The sequence below is a fragment of the Salvelinus alpinus genome, chromosome 24 (genome assembly GCF_045679555.1).
Source record: "Salvelinus alpinus chromosome 24, SLU_Salpinus.1, whole genome shotgun sequence".
NCBI classification, from domain to species: domain Eukaryota; kingdom Metazoa; phylum Chordata; class Actinopteri; order Salmoniformes; family Salmonidae; genus Salvelinus; species Salvelinus alpinus.
Window position 1 is genome coordinate 31161454 of NC_092109.1, and position 13996 is coordinate 31175449.

Below are 13996 nucleotides of genomic sequence, written 5' to 3' on the forward strand. Positions count from 1 at the left end.
GAAAATAGCTGTGCAGCGACGCTCCCCATCCAACCTGACAGAGCTTGAGAGGATCTGCAATGGAAGAAACTTGAGAGAAGAATGGAAGAAACTCTGCAAATACAGGTGTGCCAAGCTTGAGGCATCACACCCAAGAAGATTCTACTTTCCGAATGCACTGTATATGGTGAAGAGGGTGGGGCTTAAGCTGCATCCCTGTCTCACCCCACGGTCCTGTGGAAAGAAATGTGTGTGTATTTTGCACATTTTAACCTCACACTTGTTGTTTGTGTACATGGATTTTATAATGTTGTATGTTTTTCTCCCCAACACCACTTTCCATCAATTTGTATAGCAGACCCTCATGCCAAATTGAGTCAAAAGCTTTTTTGAAGTCGACAAAGCATGAGAAGACTTTGCCTTTATTTTGGTTTGTTTGTTTGTCAATTAGGGTGTGCAGGGTGAATACGTGGTCTGTCATATGGTAATTTGGTAAAAAAACAATTTGACATTTGCTCAGTCCTTTTTTCTTTCACTGAGGAAATGTACAAGTCTGCTGTTAATGATAATGCAGAGGATTTTCCCAAGGTTGCTGTTGACACATATCCCACGATAGTTTTTGGGGTCAAATTTGTCTTCACTTTTGTGGATTGGGGTTATCAGTCCTTGGTTCCAAATATTGGGGAAGATGCAGATGCCAGAGCTGAGGATGATGTTAAAGAGTTTAACTATAGCCAATTGTAATATTTGGTCTGTATATTTTATCATTTAATTTAGGATACCATCAACACCATAGGCCTTTTTGGGGTGGAGGGTTTGTATTTTGTCTTGTAGTTTGTTCAATGTAAATGGAGAATCCAGTGGGTTCTGGTAGTCTTTAATAGCTGATTCTAAGATTTTGAATTGATCATGTACAGTATGTATTTTTGCTGTTTGTTCTTTTTTGTAGAGCCAAAAAGATTGGACAAGTGGTTTATCCACACAACTCTGTTTTGGATAGATAACTCTTTGTGTTGTTTGTTAAGTGTGTTCCAAATTTCCCAGAAGTGGTTAGATTCTATGGATTCTTCAATTACATTGAGCTGATTTCTAACGTGCTGTTCCTTCTTTTTCCGTGGTGTATTTCTGTATTGTTTTAGTGATTCACCATAGTGAAGGTGTAGACTCAAGTTTTCTGGGTCTCCATGTTTTTGGTTGGATAGGTTTCTCAATTTCTATCTTTAAGTTTTTGCATTCTTCGTCAAACCATTTGTCATTGTTTTACATTTTCTTAGGTTGTCTACTTATTTTTATTTTTTTGATGGGGAATCTGAAAGGTCAGATATACTGTTTAGGTTTTCTACTGCCAAGTTTACACCTTCACTATTACAGTGAAATGTTTTGTCAAGGAAGTTGTCTGAAAGGACTTTAATTTGTTGTTGTCTATTTATTTTTTGTTATGTTTCTACACTACTTTCCTTCCATCTATAGCATTTCTTAATATTGTGCAGTTCCTTTGGCTTTGATGCCTCATGATTGAGTATTACTCTGTTCAGATAGACTGTGATTTTTCTGTGATCTGATAGGGGTGTTAGTGGGCTGACTGTGAACGCTCTGAGAGACTCTGGGTTGAGGTCAGTGATAAAGTAGTCTACAGTACTACTGCCAAGGGATGAGCTGTAGGTGTACCTACCATAGAAGTCTCCTCGAAGCCTACCATTGACTATGTACAGACCCAGCGTGCGAGAGAGCTGCAGGAGTTGTGACCTGTTTTTGTTGGTTGTTTTGTCATAGTTGTATCTAGGGGTGCATATTTGGGAGGGAATACTGTCACCTCCAGGTAGGTGTTTGTAACCCTGTGTGCTGAGAGTGTCTGGTTCTTGTCCAGTTCTGGCATTTAGGTCGCCACAGACTAGTACATGTCCCTGGGCCTGGAAATGGTTGATCTCCCCCTCTAGGATGGAGAAGCTCTCATCGTTAAGGTATGGGGATACTATTGGGGGATATCTGTTGAGATAATTTCCTTATTAATTTCTAGCCAAATGTAAAATGTTCCTGTTTTGACTAATTTAATAGAGTTCTGCTCTATACCAAATTAGCATACCCCCAGAGTCCCTTCCCTGTTTCATATCTGGTAGTTTTGGTGGATGGGACTACCAGCTCTCTGTAACCTAGACGGCAACCAGTGGGTCAGTCACCTCTATACCATATTTGTTGTAGGATGACAATGTCTGTATTTCCAATTTATTTGATGAAGTCTGGGTTCCTGTTCTCTAGGCCAAAGGCATATGACCTCAGACCTTATATTCCAGGATGAGATAGTAAAAGCTTTGTGTCCCATAGTGTGTAGTGTTGTTTTCATGTGGTTTAGGCCCGGACCATTACAGTAGGTGTGAGCATCTGATACATACCTCTTAGGTGGCAGGATGGGGCTTAGGTCTGATCTGGGGGGGCCTATATAGGGTGTGGCCAGGGTTTGTTTGTGGTGGTCTCAGCTGGTTGGGGTGTGGCTGGTGAAGCTGTGGTCTGGGTGTAGGTCCTCTTGGCATGGGTTCTCTCGGTGCAGGTCCTTCGGGAAGGGGTCTTGCAGGTCTGAGAGGGTGTCTTGCTGGTCTGGGCGGGGTGTCTGTGGCTCTGTCGCTCCTGTGTGAGGTGCTGGGGCTGCAGTTGAGGGTGACGTCCTTCAAGGTCCTGGCAAAAGTTGGGATTGCTGCCTTGTAGAGGTGGACCTGGCCGTAAAGACTGTTCAAGTCCAGGGTGGAGTCCAGGGTGGAGTGGTGGGTCAGGTAGACATTAAGTTTTGAGGCACAGTCCCGGGAAATGCTTGCATTCACCCGCTGTATGGTGACAATGTGAATGTCTTTTCGTGGTAGCAGGGTGGAGATAACCACTTGTGCATTGGGGAAAGTGGAAGAAGCTTTTTCAATCACTCCCTTGAGTGCTGTGGCCACCCTTTCCTGTTGGGCCCTCGGGTCGTTTGTGCCTGTGTGAATTATAATGTGGCTGGGGGACCTTAATCTGTCCTCTGACAACAGCTCCAGGGCATGTCTAATGTTTGAGTACCAGATGTTACGTTCCCCAGTTTCTGTGTTGTGGTTTGTTAGGTGTGTGTTTCAGGATGGCTTCCTGAAATCCCCCCCAAGCAGCTGATTGGTCGACTCCATGGCTAATTGGAGAGCTGACCCCGCCCCCTCGTCAGGACGCAGCTGTCTCCAATTACCAATGCCTTCTGAAGCTATATAAAAACGAGTGTTCTGTTGCGCAGAAGAAAGATCATTGCTGAGAGATGGTTATGTTCTGTGGTTGTTGCTGAGAGAGCGCTGATTTGATGTCCTGTCTTGGTTGTGGCTCAGAGACAGGTTTTGTTAAGTATGTGTGTGCTAATAGAACTGTTTTTGATTCTTGAAATTGCGTAATTATATTTGGATAATTCTGTTTCATTTGTTCCCAGGGGAGAAGGGGAAGGCACCTAGGGAGTGCTTAGGCAAGAGGCCCGCGGGCATACATATACCCGTAGTATATTCACTGTCTAGGCACACTAGGAAAGACCTGGGCGGACCACCCCCTGTATTTTGGTTAGCGCACCAGGTGGTGCTAAGTTAGGTGGGTAGGCAGGTAAGGTAGGAGAGGGGGCTTTGATATTTACTTTCTTTGGTTCCGTCCAGCCCCTTTTCCCCAAAATTACCGCGTGACGGAATAAATTCCTTGTAAACGGTACAATTCTCTGCCTTTTGTCATCCTTACTCGCACCTACAGTCCATACTACTTTCACTTCACGGAGAGTTGAGTTGTAGCAGGGAGTTGCGTTCCCTCTTCTTAGAGGTGTGCGTAACACCAGAGTTTAGCCACTTTGTGTTGGGGAAAAAGTTTATTCTCTTGAAAGTAAACTCAGCAAAAAAAGAGAATTCATAAAAATCCAAATAACTTCACAGATCTTCATTGTAAAGGGTTTAAACACTGTTTCCCATGCTTGTTCAATGAACCATAAACAATTAATGAACATGCACCTGTGGAACAGTCGTCAAGACACTAACAGTTTACAGACGGTAGGCAATTAAGGTCACAATTATGAAAACTTAGGACACTAAAGAGGCCTTTCTACTGACTCTGAAAAACACCAAAATAAAGATGCCCAGGGTACCTGTTCATCTGCGTGAACGTGCCTTAGGCATGCTGCAAGGAGGCATGAGGACTGCAGATGTGGCCAGGGCAATAAATTGCAATGTCTGTACTGAGATGCCTAAGACAGTGCTGCAGGTAGACAGGACGGACAGCTGATCATCCTCGCAGTGGCAGACCACATGTAATGACACCTGCACAGGATCGGTACATCCGAACATCACACCTGCGGGACAGGTACAGGATGGCAACAACTGCCCGAGTTACACCAGGAATGCACAATCCCTCCATCAGTGCTCAGACTCCGCGAGAGGCTGGACTGAGGGCTTGTAGGCCTATTGCAAGGCAGGTCCTCACCAGACATCACTGGCAACAACGTCGCCTATGGGCACAAACTCACCGTCGCTGGACCGAACAGGACTGCCAAAAAGTGCTCTTCACTGACAAGTCGCGGTTTTGTCTCACCAGTGGTGATGGTCGGATTCGTGTTTATCGTCAATGGAATAAGCGATACACCGAGGCCTGTACTCTGGAGCGGGATCGATTTGGATGTGGAGGGTCTGTCATGGTCTGGGGCGGTGTGTCACAGCATCATCGGACTGAGCTTGTTGTCGTAAACGGCTAATCAAAAGGCTATCCAGACTATTTTCATTGACCCCCCCCAATCCACCACCCCCAATCTTTACGCTGCTGCTACTCTGTTAATTACCTATGCATATTTACTATACCTCTACCTACATGTACATATTACCTCAATTACCTCAACTAACCTGTGCCCCCGCACATTGACTCTGTACTGGTACCTCCTGTATATAGACTCGTTACTGTTCTGTTATTGTTGCTCTTTATTTTTTTTATTTTTTTTACTTCAGTTTATTTTAGTAAATACTTAACATGTATTTTTCTTAACTGCTTTGTTGGTTAAGGGCTTGTAAGTAAGCATTTCACTGTAAGGTCTATGGTCTGTTGTATTCGGCACGTGACAAATACCATTTGATGTCTGGATTGTGTTCCCCTAGCTCTCTGAGCTCCCCCATGTCTCTCTCCAGCTCTGTGAATTTATCCCTCTCAATGATGGAGGAGCAGTGCAGTTGTGGGACCTGGGTGTTCAGTTCTGGGGGGGTGACTATCCTCATCTGCAGGACAGTTTGAAGAGGTGTGATCAGACTCACTCAGGATGGGGGAGTCATCACCGAGAGAGAGCTTTTCCTGCTGTGCTCTCTCTTTATCCCGTAAAAGTCCAGCTGGAACTGCTTGAGGAGACCCTGCACCACTGTCCCAGACTTGTACATATTGACAGAGGTTGTTTCAATTTCCTCAATGTCCAGTATTCTGAGTTTCCACCCTGGGCCAATACACTCTCTCTTGACATAGGGGTAGTGTGCTCTTATAGCACTGTGCCATGCCGGGGGAGGGTCTGTGTGGAAAATTAAGCTGTTTACGTTCCCCTCTTTGTAGCAGTCAGCAAATAGTGTCTCTGGATGTCCTTGAGGAGCTTCTTTTTGTACTTATTCCATGCAGGGGGTACTGTATTGTGATGACATCTGCACAGGGGGCTTCAAAGGCCTCTACATTTGGGTGGGGGAGGCTGTAAAACTCTCCTGCCATTGTTAGGCTCAAGAGTTTTCACACATCTCACTTCACACTTCAGTGTGAATTGAAGTTGCAGTCAGGTCTGTTCTGTCCTGGTAGCTTAGTAGCCTTATTTACTAAGCTTTATATAACAAAATTACCGAGAGATTATTGTCATTTACTTTTTGGCTTCAGAAGTAGGTTCAGTCTGAACATTACTCACTCAGTTATGTGTTGGATGGTATTTCCAGGTTTCCGCTGTGTTTCTTCGTCAGTTTTGGTTTGTTAGAAGTTTGTTCTTGAAAGTCCTTGGTAGTAAGAACCCATTCAGGTAATTTTGTCCAAAATCAAGGTTTTAGGTATGGAATTTATATTTAGTTTTAAGGTTTTGATGTAGAGGGTAGTATCTTGTCCTTGCAAAAAAAATATCAATGTTTATCTACATTTATCCAACTATAATTCCATTTTTTTTCAGAATAACTCAGGCGCCTATGAGCTCATGACCTCTCTCTCTCTATCTCTCTCCGATATGAATTCCCACACAGTTGACTACTTTGATAACTTTAAAATGAGGCCTCTGTCATTCTCTGGTTTCATACAACCGCTCTCAACAAACGTATTTTTTTTAATCATTCACAGTCGAATATATTAACATTTTATATTCATCTAATGTAAAAAATAAATAAAAAATCCAACAACTAAAAAATACTGTGGTTTTTTGTCTGTCCTCCCCTTTCAGAATATATAATTTCATAGTCATGGAACACTTTGTGTAAGAGCTATTGAAGATTGAAAAAGTGTGTATTTTTCTCCATCAACCCCTGGTTCAGAATATACCATCTTCCTATATAAACACTTGAATTGTGGGGTTTTATGTTTGTTTTTACATATAGCCTATGGACCTTGAAGCCAATTCCACTGCATTTTTTTCATTGTTCACCACTAATCGGAGACTGATTTAGACCTGGGACACCAGGTGTGTCCAATTCATTAATGCTGCTGGGTTTTTCACACTCAACAGTTTCCCGTGTGCATTAATTAAGTATGGTCCACCACCCAAAGGACGTCCAGCCAACTTGACACAACTGTGTGGGAAGCATTGGAGTCAACATGGGAAAGCATCCATGTGGAACTCTTTCAACACCTTGTAGAGTCTATGCCTAAATTAATTGAGGCTGTTTTGAGGGCAAAAGGGGGCGCAACTCAATATTAGGAAAGTGTCCTTAATGTTTTGTACACTCAGTGTATAATGAGGTTATTAGATTACAACCTAGTGAACATTACATTTGTTTTAGCTTACCATTGACTGAAAGATGTCAGCCCTTTTCGCTCCTCTTGCATCTGGCTACCAGGGGAAATTTAGATTTGTTTTGCTTTTCCCTTTATGATAACCTGCTTCTTGTAGTGACAGTCACAGGGAACATCTCCACTAAACAAACAGACAAGCAAATAGGCCTAGTAGCGGGACTCAGCACCAGGATAGCACCGCGGTTTATCAAATTTCCGTGAATCTAACTAGTCAAGATTTTGTAATAGTAACATCATGGAACAATGTAGCAAATGTCTATTTCCCCTAGCATGTTTGTGGACACAATGTACCAGCCATTTTGTTAACAGTGAGTAGCTTCAGTTTATATTTTGAGCCTCTGCCAGTGCCACAAAATTAGTTTGGAAATTTGTGAATGTGAGATGGAGATTGCCTTCAGTAACTGTGTCGAGAGGTCTCGTGTAGCCTAGCCTACACATGATAGTCAGCAATGTAAACTGACAGCTGCAACCAACCATAGAAATATAATCCATAGATGACAGTTCCCATTCAAGTCAGGACTGGCAGCCATTGCTAGTGTACCCATAAATGTATCAGTCGAAGTGCCAGGGTTAGAGGTTCTGAAGTCCTTCTATGGATTATATCTATGGCCACAACTTAACAAGCTGTTCTATATTTGGCACGCATGCTGCCCAAATTGCAGCCTTCCCGACTGTAAGTGGTTGTGATGAAACTTAATCCACAGCTATTTTTTTAGAAGCTATTGATCCTCTGCATCTAAAGTATGCTCTCTGGTGTAGTATTTTCAATACTTTGATTTATGTCTGTTCAGTAATTTAGTTTAGTGGAAAATTATTTTTTAAGGCAAAATTATTCCAATTTATCAGGAGGTGCTGCAGCTTCCCCCGGCTATGGACACAGGTGGGGTGTTCGTTTAATTTGGAATGGTTTTATTTTTACCACTGTAGCAGTACACATTGCATTTTAAACAAATAGAATGGTTAAATTATTATTTTATTAATTTGCACTCTGAATATGTCACTATCTCAACAGGCAGCTTGAATTACTTTGTTATGGTATGTCAGGTCAATGTGGTAGGGCTGGCTCTCACTCAAGGTTGAGTGCCCTGCAAGAGTCTTTGTGCTAGCAGACCCATGCTCCCTACTTCTTTTCAAGCTTCCCTCTTCTCAGTGCATTCCATCTGGTGGGAATGCTACTCCTCTAGTCAGAAGATGATTTGTACAATACAAGTTCATAAGGGAGAGGAAGATAAGGTAGCTTGAATGAAATGGGTCTCTCTCACCCTCAAGGGTGAACACATGGCAAAACAACTGTCTCCTCCAACTGAATGCAGAGACAATCAGGTCTCTACAAAATGCTAAATCAGTGTCAAGAAATAGACTGCCTTTTGAGAACATTATTCTAGGCCAGGGGTGTCAAACATACGGCCCGCGGGCCGGAACCGGCCCCCTAGGAGGTTCGATCAGGCCCGCAGGATAATTTGAAAGTGGAAAAAATGCATAAAAGACATGGAATTAATATTTTTAATTCGCTGCAATTCATGGATTATCCGCTAAGGGGCGCACTCTTTCCATCAGAGTAGAAGACAAGCCGCATCACTGAGACAGACTGAAAACAGCAGACGGTATCAATGCGCCATCTGCTGCTTGTTACGACGTTGTTAATACCTTGGTCTCTACCTCTCCGCTACACCCTCATTAGCCAAAATGTCGTTATCCAAACGGAGAAAAGTAGATAAGGAGTGTAGAATTTTCAAAGAAAAATACAAGTCCAGACTAGACTAACACCTTTAAAATGCTGCCTTAGATACTGTTTGCATTGAAAGAATACAGCTCTGTGAAGATGAATCCTTACTGTGGTGATTTAAAAAATGTGCACTTTAATGTTAGTCAGCAGCTTCAAAACAAAAGTTGTGTGATGGAATTCTACTGTTCATACAACTCCATAAATTTTCAGTATGTATTGTATGTGTATGTATGTTTCATGTATGAAGTTTACAGATTTACAGGACAGGCGAACACTTTCTTCATTACACATTTAAAATCACTCTCCTTAGTTTGTAAGGTGTACGCAGGGATTACATTTAGATTTTATATGCGTATGTGTAAGTGGTTTAAAAATTCCTTTCTTTAAAAGTCTCATTTAATCTTAAAGTGCATTACTATATTTTTCAGTACCAATTAAAGTTTTGTGCCTTTGTACAATCAGTGGGATCAGTTGCAATGCATATTTGTGAATGATAAAAGTAAATTGCACATTTGTCTAAGGAAATATGAGGTGTTTCATGAAATGTTTTGTAAAAGGATAGTTCATAAAATTTCAATATTTTCCTAATGTTCTTGTGCTTCTTTACACCAAAACAAAGGAAAGACATGATATTTTGGTTATTTATAGCAGAGTATGGTATAATTTTAATGGTCCGGCCCACTTGACATCTCCCTAGGCCATATGTGGCCCACGATGCGAAATGAGTTTGACACCACTGTTCTAGGCTTTCTAGGTCAGTCTCCGCTTGGTCTTTGGTGCCCCCTACAGCAGGGATCATCAACTAGACCAGGGGTGGGCAAAGCCAGTCCTCAGGGGCCTGATTGGTGTTACACTTTTGCCTCAGCCCGAGCTAACACACCTCGACTCTAATAATCAACTAATCATGATCTTCAGTTGAGAACGCAATTAGTTTAATCAGCTGTGTTTGCTAGGGATGGGGAAAAAGTGTGACACCACTCTGTCCCCCGAGGCCTAACTAGATTCAGCTGCAGGCTGATTTCTTTCTTGAGCGGATGGTCAGGGGGCCCGAACGTAATTACAAATCATTTGTAGACATCCCTTGGAGCTGGTTTGCTGGTGTTTTTACAGTCTTATATATCCAATCCAAAAAGTTATTTTTTGGTAGAAAACTTTGGGGGCCCAATAAAATCACCCGCGGGCAAAATTCGGCTCATGGGCCGCCAGTTGGGGAATGATCTAGAGGCTCTATGCTCTAGAGCAGGGGTCGGGAACCTTTTTGACTAAGAGAGCCATGAAAGCAAAAAAATTGGAAATTTATTTCAGTGAGAGCCATATAATATATTTTAAAAGTGAATTCAACTAAATGTCAGTATAATAAGCCTCTGAATTTATTCTTAAATAATGTTGTTATAATACTCACCATTAATGCGACTTCTGGTGCTGCATGGATTTGCTGATGTCTTTGTAGTCTGGTTGGTACTTGGTGAGGTTAAGCTTCATGCAAGCGTTGAGGCTTTCATCCGTTAAACGTGATCGTAGGTTGGACTTGATGTTTTTAAGATGTGAGAATGACTGCTCACATGCATACGTAGATCCAAACATGGTCAATACAGCAATACTCACACGCTGCAGTGTGTGGTATGTGACAGGAAGCGCGTTCCAAGTTTTGAGAATCAGCTGGTCTTCGGGTTGAAGTTTTTTCATTTCTGTCCACATGTGCTTGCTCGCCAACTCCGCTTTCTGTCGTGTGATTCTTTCCAAATCTCCAAATCAAGTCGAAGTGCCGCTTTACATTCGACCGTTTCATCATGATGCATGCAATTAGACACACCGCAGAACCTGCTCTCTCCACAAAGGCGAATTCTTCGGTCCATTCGTCCTGAAATGTACGATACTCGTCATCTTTTTTTCTTTTCGCCATCTTCTTCGTCGAAGGGTTAGCTTTGAGCTAATGACCGAGCAGACTGATTCAAAAGGAGGCGTTTACCTGTTTTACCTAGCAACGGCCAACGTAGGCCAGTATCATTTAATTAAAATAATGGACAATTGCTCCTGCAGCCCTGAACAGGACATGAGCAGTGAAAAATCGATGGATGGATTAAAACAAGGAGTTGTAGCGATGAGACAAGATAGTAATTACTAGCGATTGGATACCACGAAAATTGGGGAGAAAAGGGGATAAAATTTATTTACAAAAAAAAAAAAAGAAAAAAAAAAGTGAGAATATTTGGTTTTATCTGCGAGCCAGATGCAATCATCAAAAGAGCCACAGGTTCCCGACCCCTGCTCTAGAGGCTCAATTCAATAAACAAAGTTACAACTTTGAACAAGAGTTTCCAGTAAATTACTGTCTCAGACATTATTATCAGTCTATTTTATTTCTTTACATCATTAAACTTTTTGAAAGAATCACAGGCCTTCATTACAATGAAAGTACTCCTGAGTGTTTATGCAAATGAATCACATTAAATCATATAAAGAAAAAAAAGCTAAGATGATATGTCAACAACCCTCTGTTGCAATACGTCTTTTGTCATGTGAATTTGGCAGAATATTTTTGTGCAATTTTCCTCAAGTCTCTGATTGAGATGAGGTAAACTTCCTGCTGCCTCCACTCTACCATTCCTGAACGGCCTTGTCCCACACCAACTGTCCATGTGGCTCCTTGGCCCCTTCAGGAAGAAGTGCCAGATAGGTAGGAGTCTGTGCTCCTTCTTCAGGACTCTTGGGGGCTTTGGAGCCTGCCATGTCAGTGCGGACCCAGCCAGGGCAGCAGGCGTTGAGCAGGATTCCATCAGCTGCCCGGGTCTTAGTCAGAATATGAGCCTGAATCCTGGACAGCACAGTCACTCCAATCTAAACAGAGATGAACAAAACAGTATGATATATCTGCCTTTTGCCCATTCCCCTTAATAGTAGTGTGAACAGACAGAACCCTACCTTTGTTGTGCCATAGGCTGTGCTTGGCCACCCCTGGGCCTGATGGTTTCCCTGCTGAGCGGCAATAACAAACTGCCCCATCAGCAAGCACAGCTCCTCCTCAGAGAGCTCAGTATCACGGAACCTTCAAGACGCAACAGAAAAAATACCTTGTAATACAGTAGTTTATGACTGCATGTGATGACCACAGTAATGGATTAATTTGAAAATATTGTATATGATCTGTAGTAGCATTTGTGTGTACTAGAATTGTAATTGACATTATACACTTTGATTTGATTTTCCAATTTTGCTGTTGTGGTCTTAAGTACAATGCTCTTCATTTCTGCTAATGCGACTACTGCTATTGAAGGGATGAAAAGGGTTTTTCTTCAAGTTGGTCAGGTTTGCAGCTAGATGGATGTATAATGACATCAGTGTATATTTCTCCCTCAGTAGATCACAATTCAGAATTAAGTTAAGGATGAATGAGGTTTTCGATACAGAATGAAGATCATACTTGGCTTGTAGTTGAGGGCTGCATGTATCAAGAGCCTTCTTGCTAACAAAGCTGGAGACATTCACCACTCTGGCATTTGGTCTGAGGAGGGGTAGGAGAGCATGGCACACCCACAGGGTGCCCCAAAAGTTGGTGCGCATGGTCACCTCAGCCTGTTCCCCAAAAGGCTCAGTCGCATCATCTAGGGAAAAAATGTGATGGTCAATTATTGCTTTGTACAAGAGAGGGAGAAAGAGAGTGGGGGAAGGTGTGGGGGGGGCTGTGTCAATATAGCGTCACCCTCACCCATCATATTTTCAGAGCATCATTTTCAAATGCAATCACACTGCTACATAGGACTATCATTCATGTTACACAAAAGTTGCAATCAAGTAGCCCTACTATAATTGGTAGGCAGTTTAAAATGAACTGCTGCTTGTTGCTTAACATAGCCCAAGATCTGCCCACAAACCTCTCACTATCTGGCTACAGTGTGATTTATTTTTACGCTGGCCCAAGCGAAAGCGGGTAGGGAGGAGCACGCTTCTCAAATAAACAGTAATCTGAGCCACTTCTTTTGTCAACGAGGCAGCATACTGCATCATACACATCTCTTTTCCATAAAATAAATGTTTGAATTGTCTAACTAGTTTTCATTGGGAATGCAGATAAATCGTTTTTAATCAAAAGCAATAATTTTTTCATGGGAAACATAAAATCCTACGAATTACTACACGTGTTTAATGAAGTCGCTTTAGTTTTGAGCCGACTTCGCCGTCGGATAGAGCGGGCCCTGGCCCATGCCCGGGAAGTAGCCCGGTTCCAAATAGAACGCAATCAATGTTCAGTCGGTGCAAAACACACCTATACCGGCGCCCGGGTGAGAGTAATTGTTATGATCGGCTAAAACAGTAACAAGTGCATGGCCAGAGTCGCCAAAATAGTAGAATAGGCTACCGTACGGAACTCTTAAAAGCCATTCCAGCGTTGTTAATGAGCACATCCAATCCCCCATAAGTCTTCTGCAGAAAGTTACTCAGTTGCTTGGCGCTGGCTTGGTCGCAGAGATCAAGGTGGTGGTAAGCAACTTCAAATCCTTCGGACTTTAGCATCTTCACTGCCTCATTTCCAAGTTTCTCATTTCGAGCAGTAAGAATAACATCCCCGGTAAATTTTGCCTTGCAAAGCTCCCTCACAATCGCAAGTCCTATGCCTTTATTGGCACCGGTAACTACTGCCACTTTTTTGGACATTTCCTTTGCTCTCCAAAAATTTCTTCCTGTAAAGGAATTAGTTAAAGTAGCCCAACTTCGGTTTAAATAATGTAATTAACTGCGCTGTGGTTGTATTAGACTGACGTGTACGCTGATCTGGGTGTAGAGGAAGTCTAGCCTTATTGGCTACTTTTGCAAACAAAGGAATGTGCACTGTCACTCTGACAGATGTTGGGTAATCTTTGATCAGATAACCACATGAAAAAATGTGAGGGAGAGGTCATATCACATGATTATACTTATATAAAATGGGAGAGGTTAGGTAATTTACACACAGTTCAGATGGCATATTTCGAGTTGAACTGAATAGAAATTAAGAGCTGGCTGGCACAGTTAAGCTCTTTGCTTTACATACCGATTGGTTTTATACACAGAGATAAATAGGACTCATCTTTATATATGTGCCATTGTAGCATCTGTGAAAGCATGGGCAGTGCCATTGAGGCTACAATCCACATGAATCCCCACTCAGTTGAGTACTTTGACTACTTTAAAATGGTGGAAGCTATCAATGGCGCTGCCCATGCTAAATGGCCTCTATCATTCTCTATGATTTCATACAACAGTTCTCATCCAGGGTATATAAACACAGTTTCGACTGCTCCTACAATTTTGCTTCGCTACTGCATTTTAACTGAC

General features: G+C 42.3%; 1 protein-coding gene across 1 annotated transcript; it reads right to left on the reverse strand.

Moving 5' to 3' along the window:
- Positions 1–11020: 11020 nt before the first annotated feature.
- LOC139551794 (carbonyl reductase [NADPH] 1-like) lies at positions 11021–13478 on the reverse strand. The gene is made up of 4 exons (XM_071363133.1): positions 13051–13478; positions 12105–12285; positions 11606–11729; positions 11021–11521 (listed from the first exon to the last, which is right to left on the reverse strand). The coding sequence occupies exons 1-4, from the start codon at positions 13334–13336 to the stop codon at positions 11282–11284; spliced, it is 831 nt and encodes a 276-aa protein (XP_071219234.1). The 5' UTR covers positions 13337–13478; the 3' UTR covers positions 11021–11281.
- Positions 13479–13996: the final 518 nt, after the last annotated feature.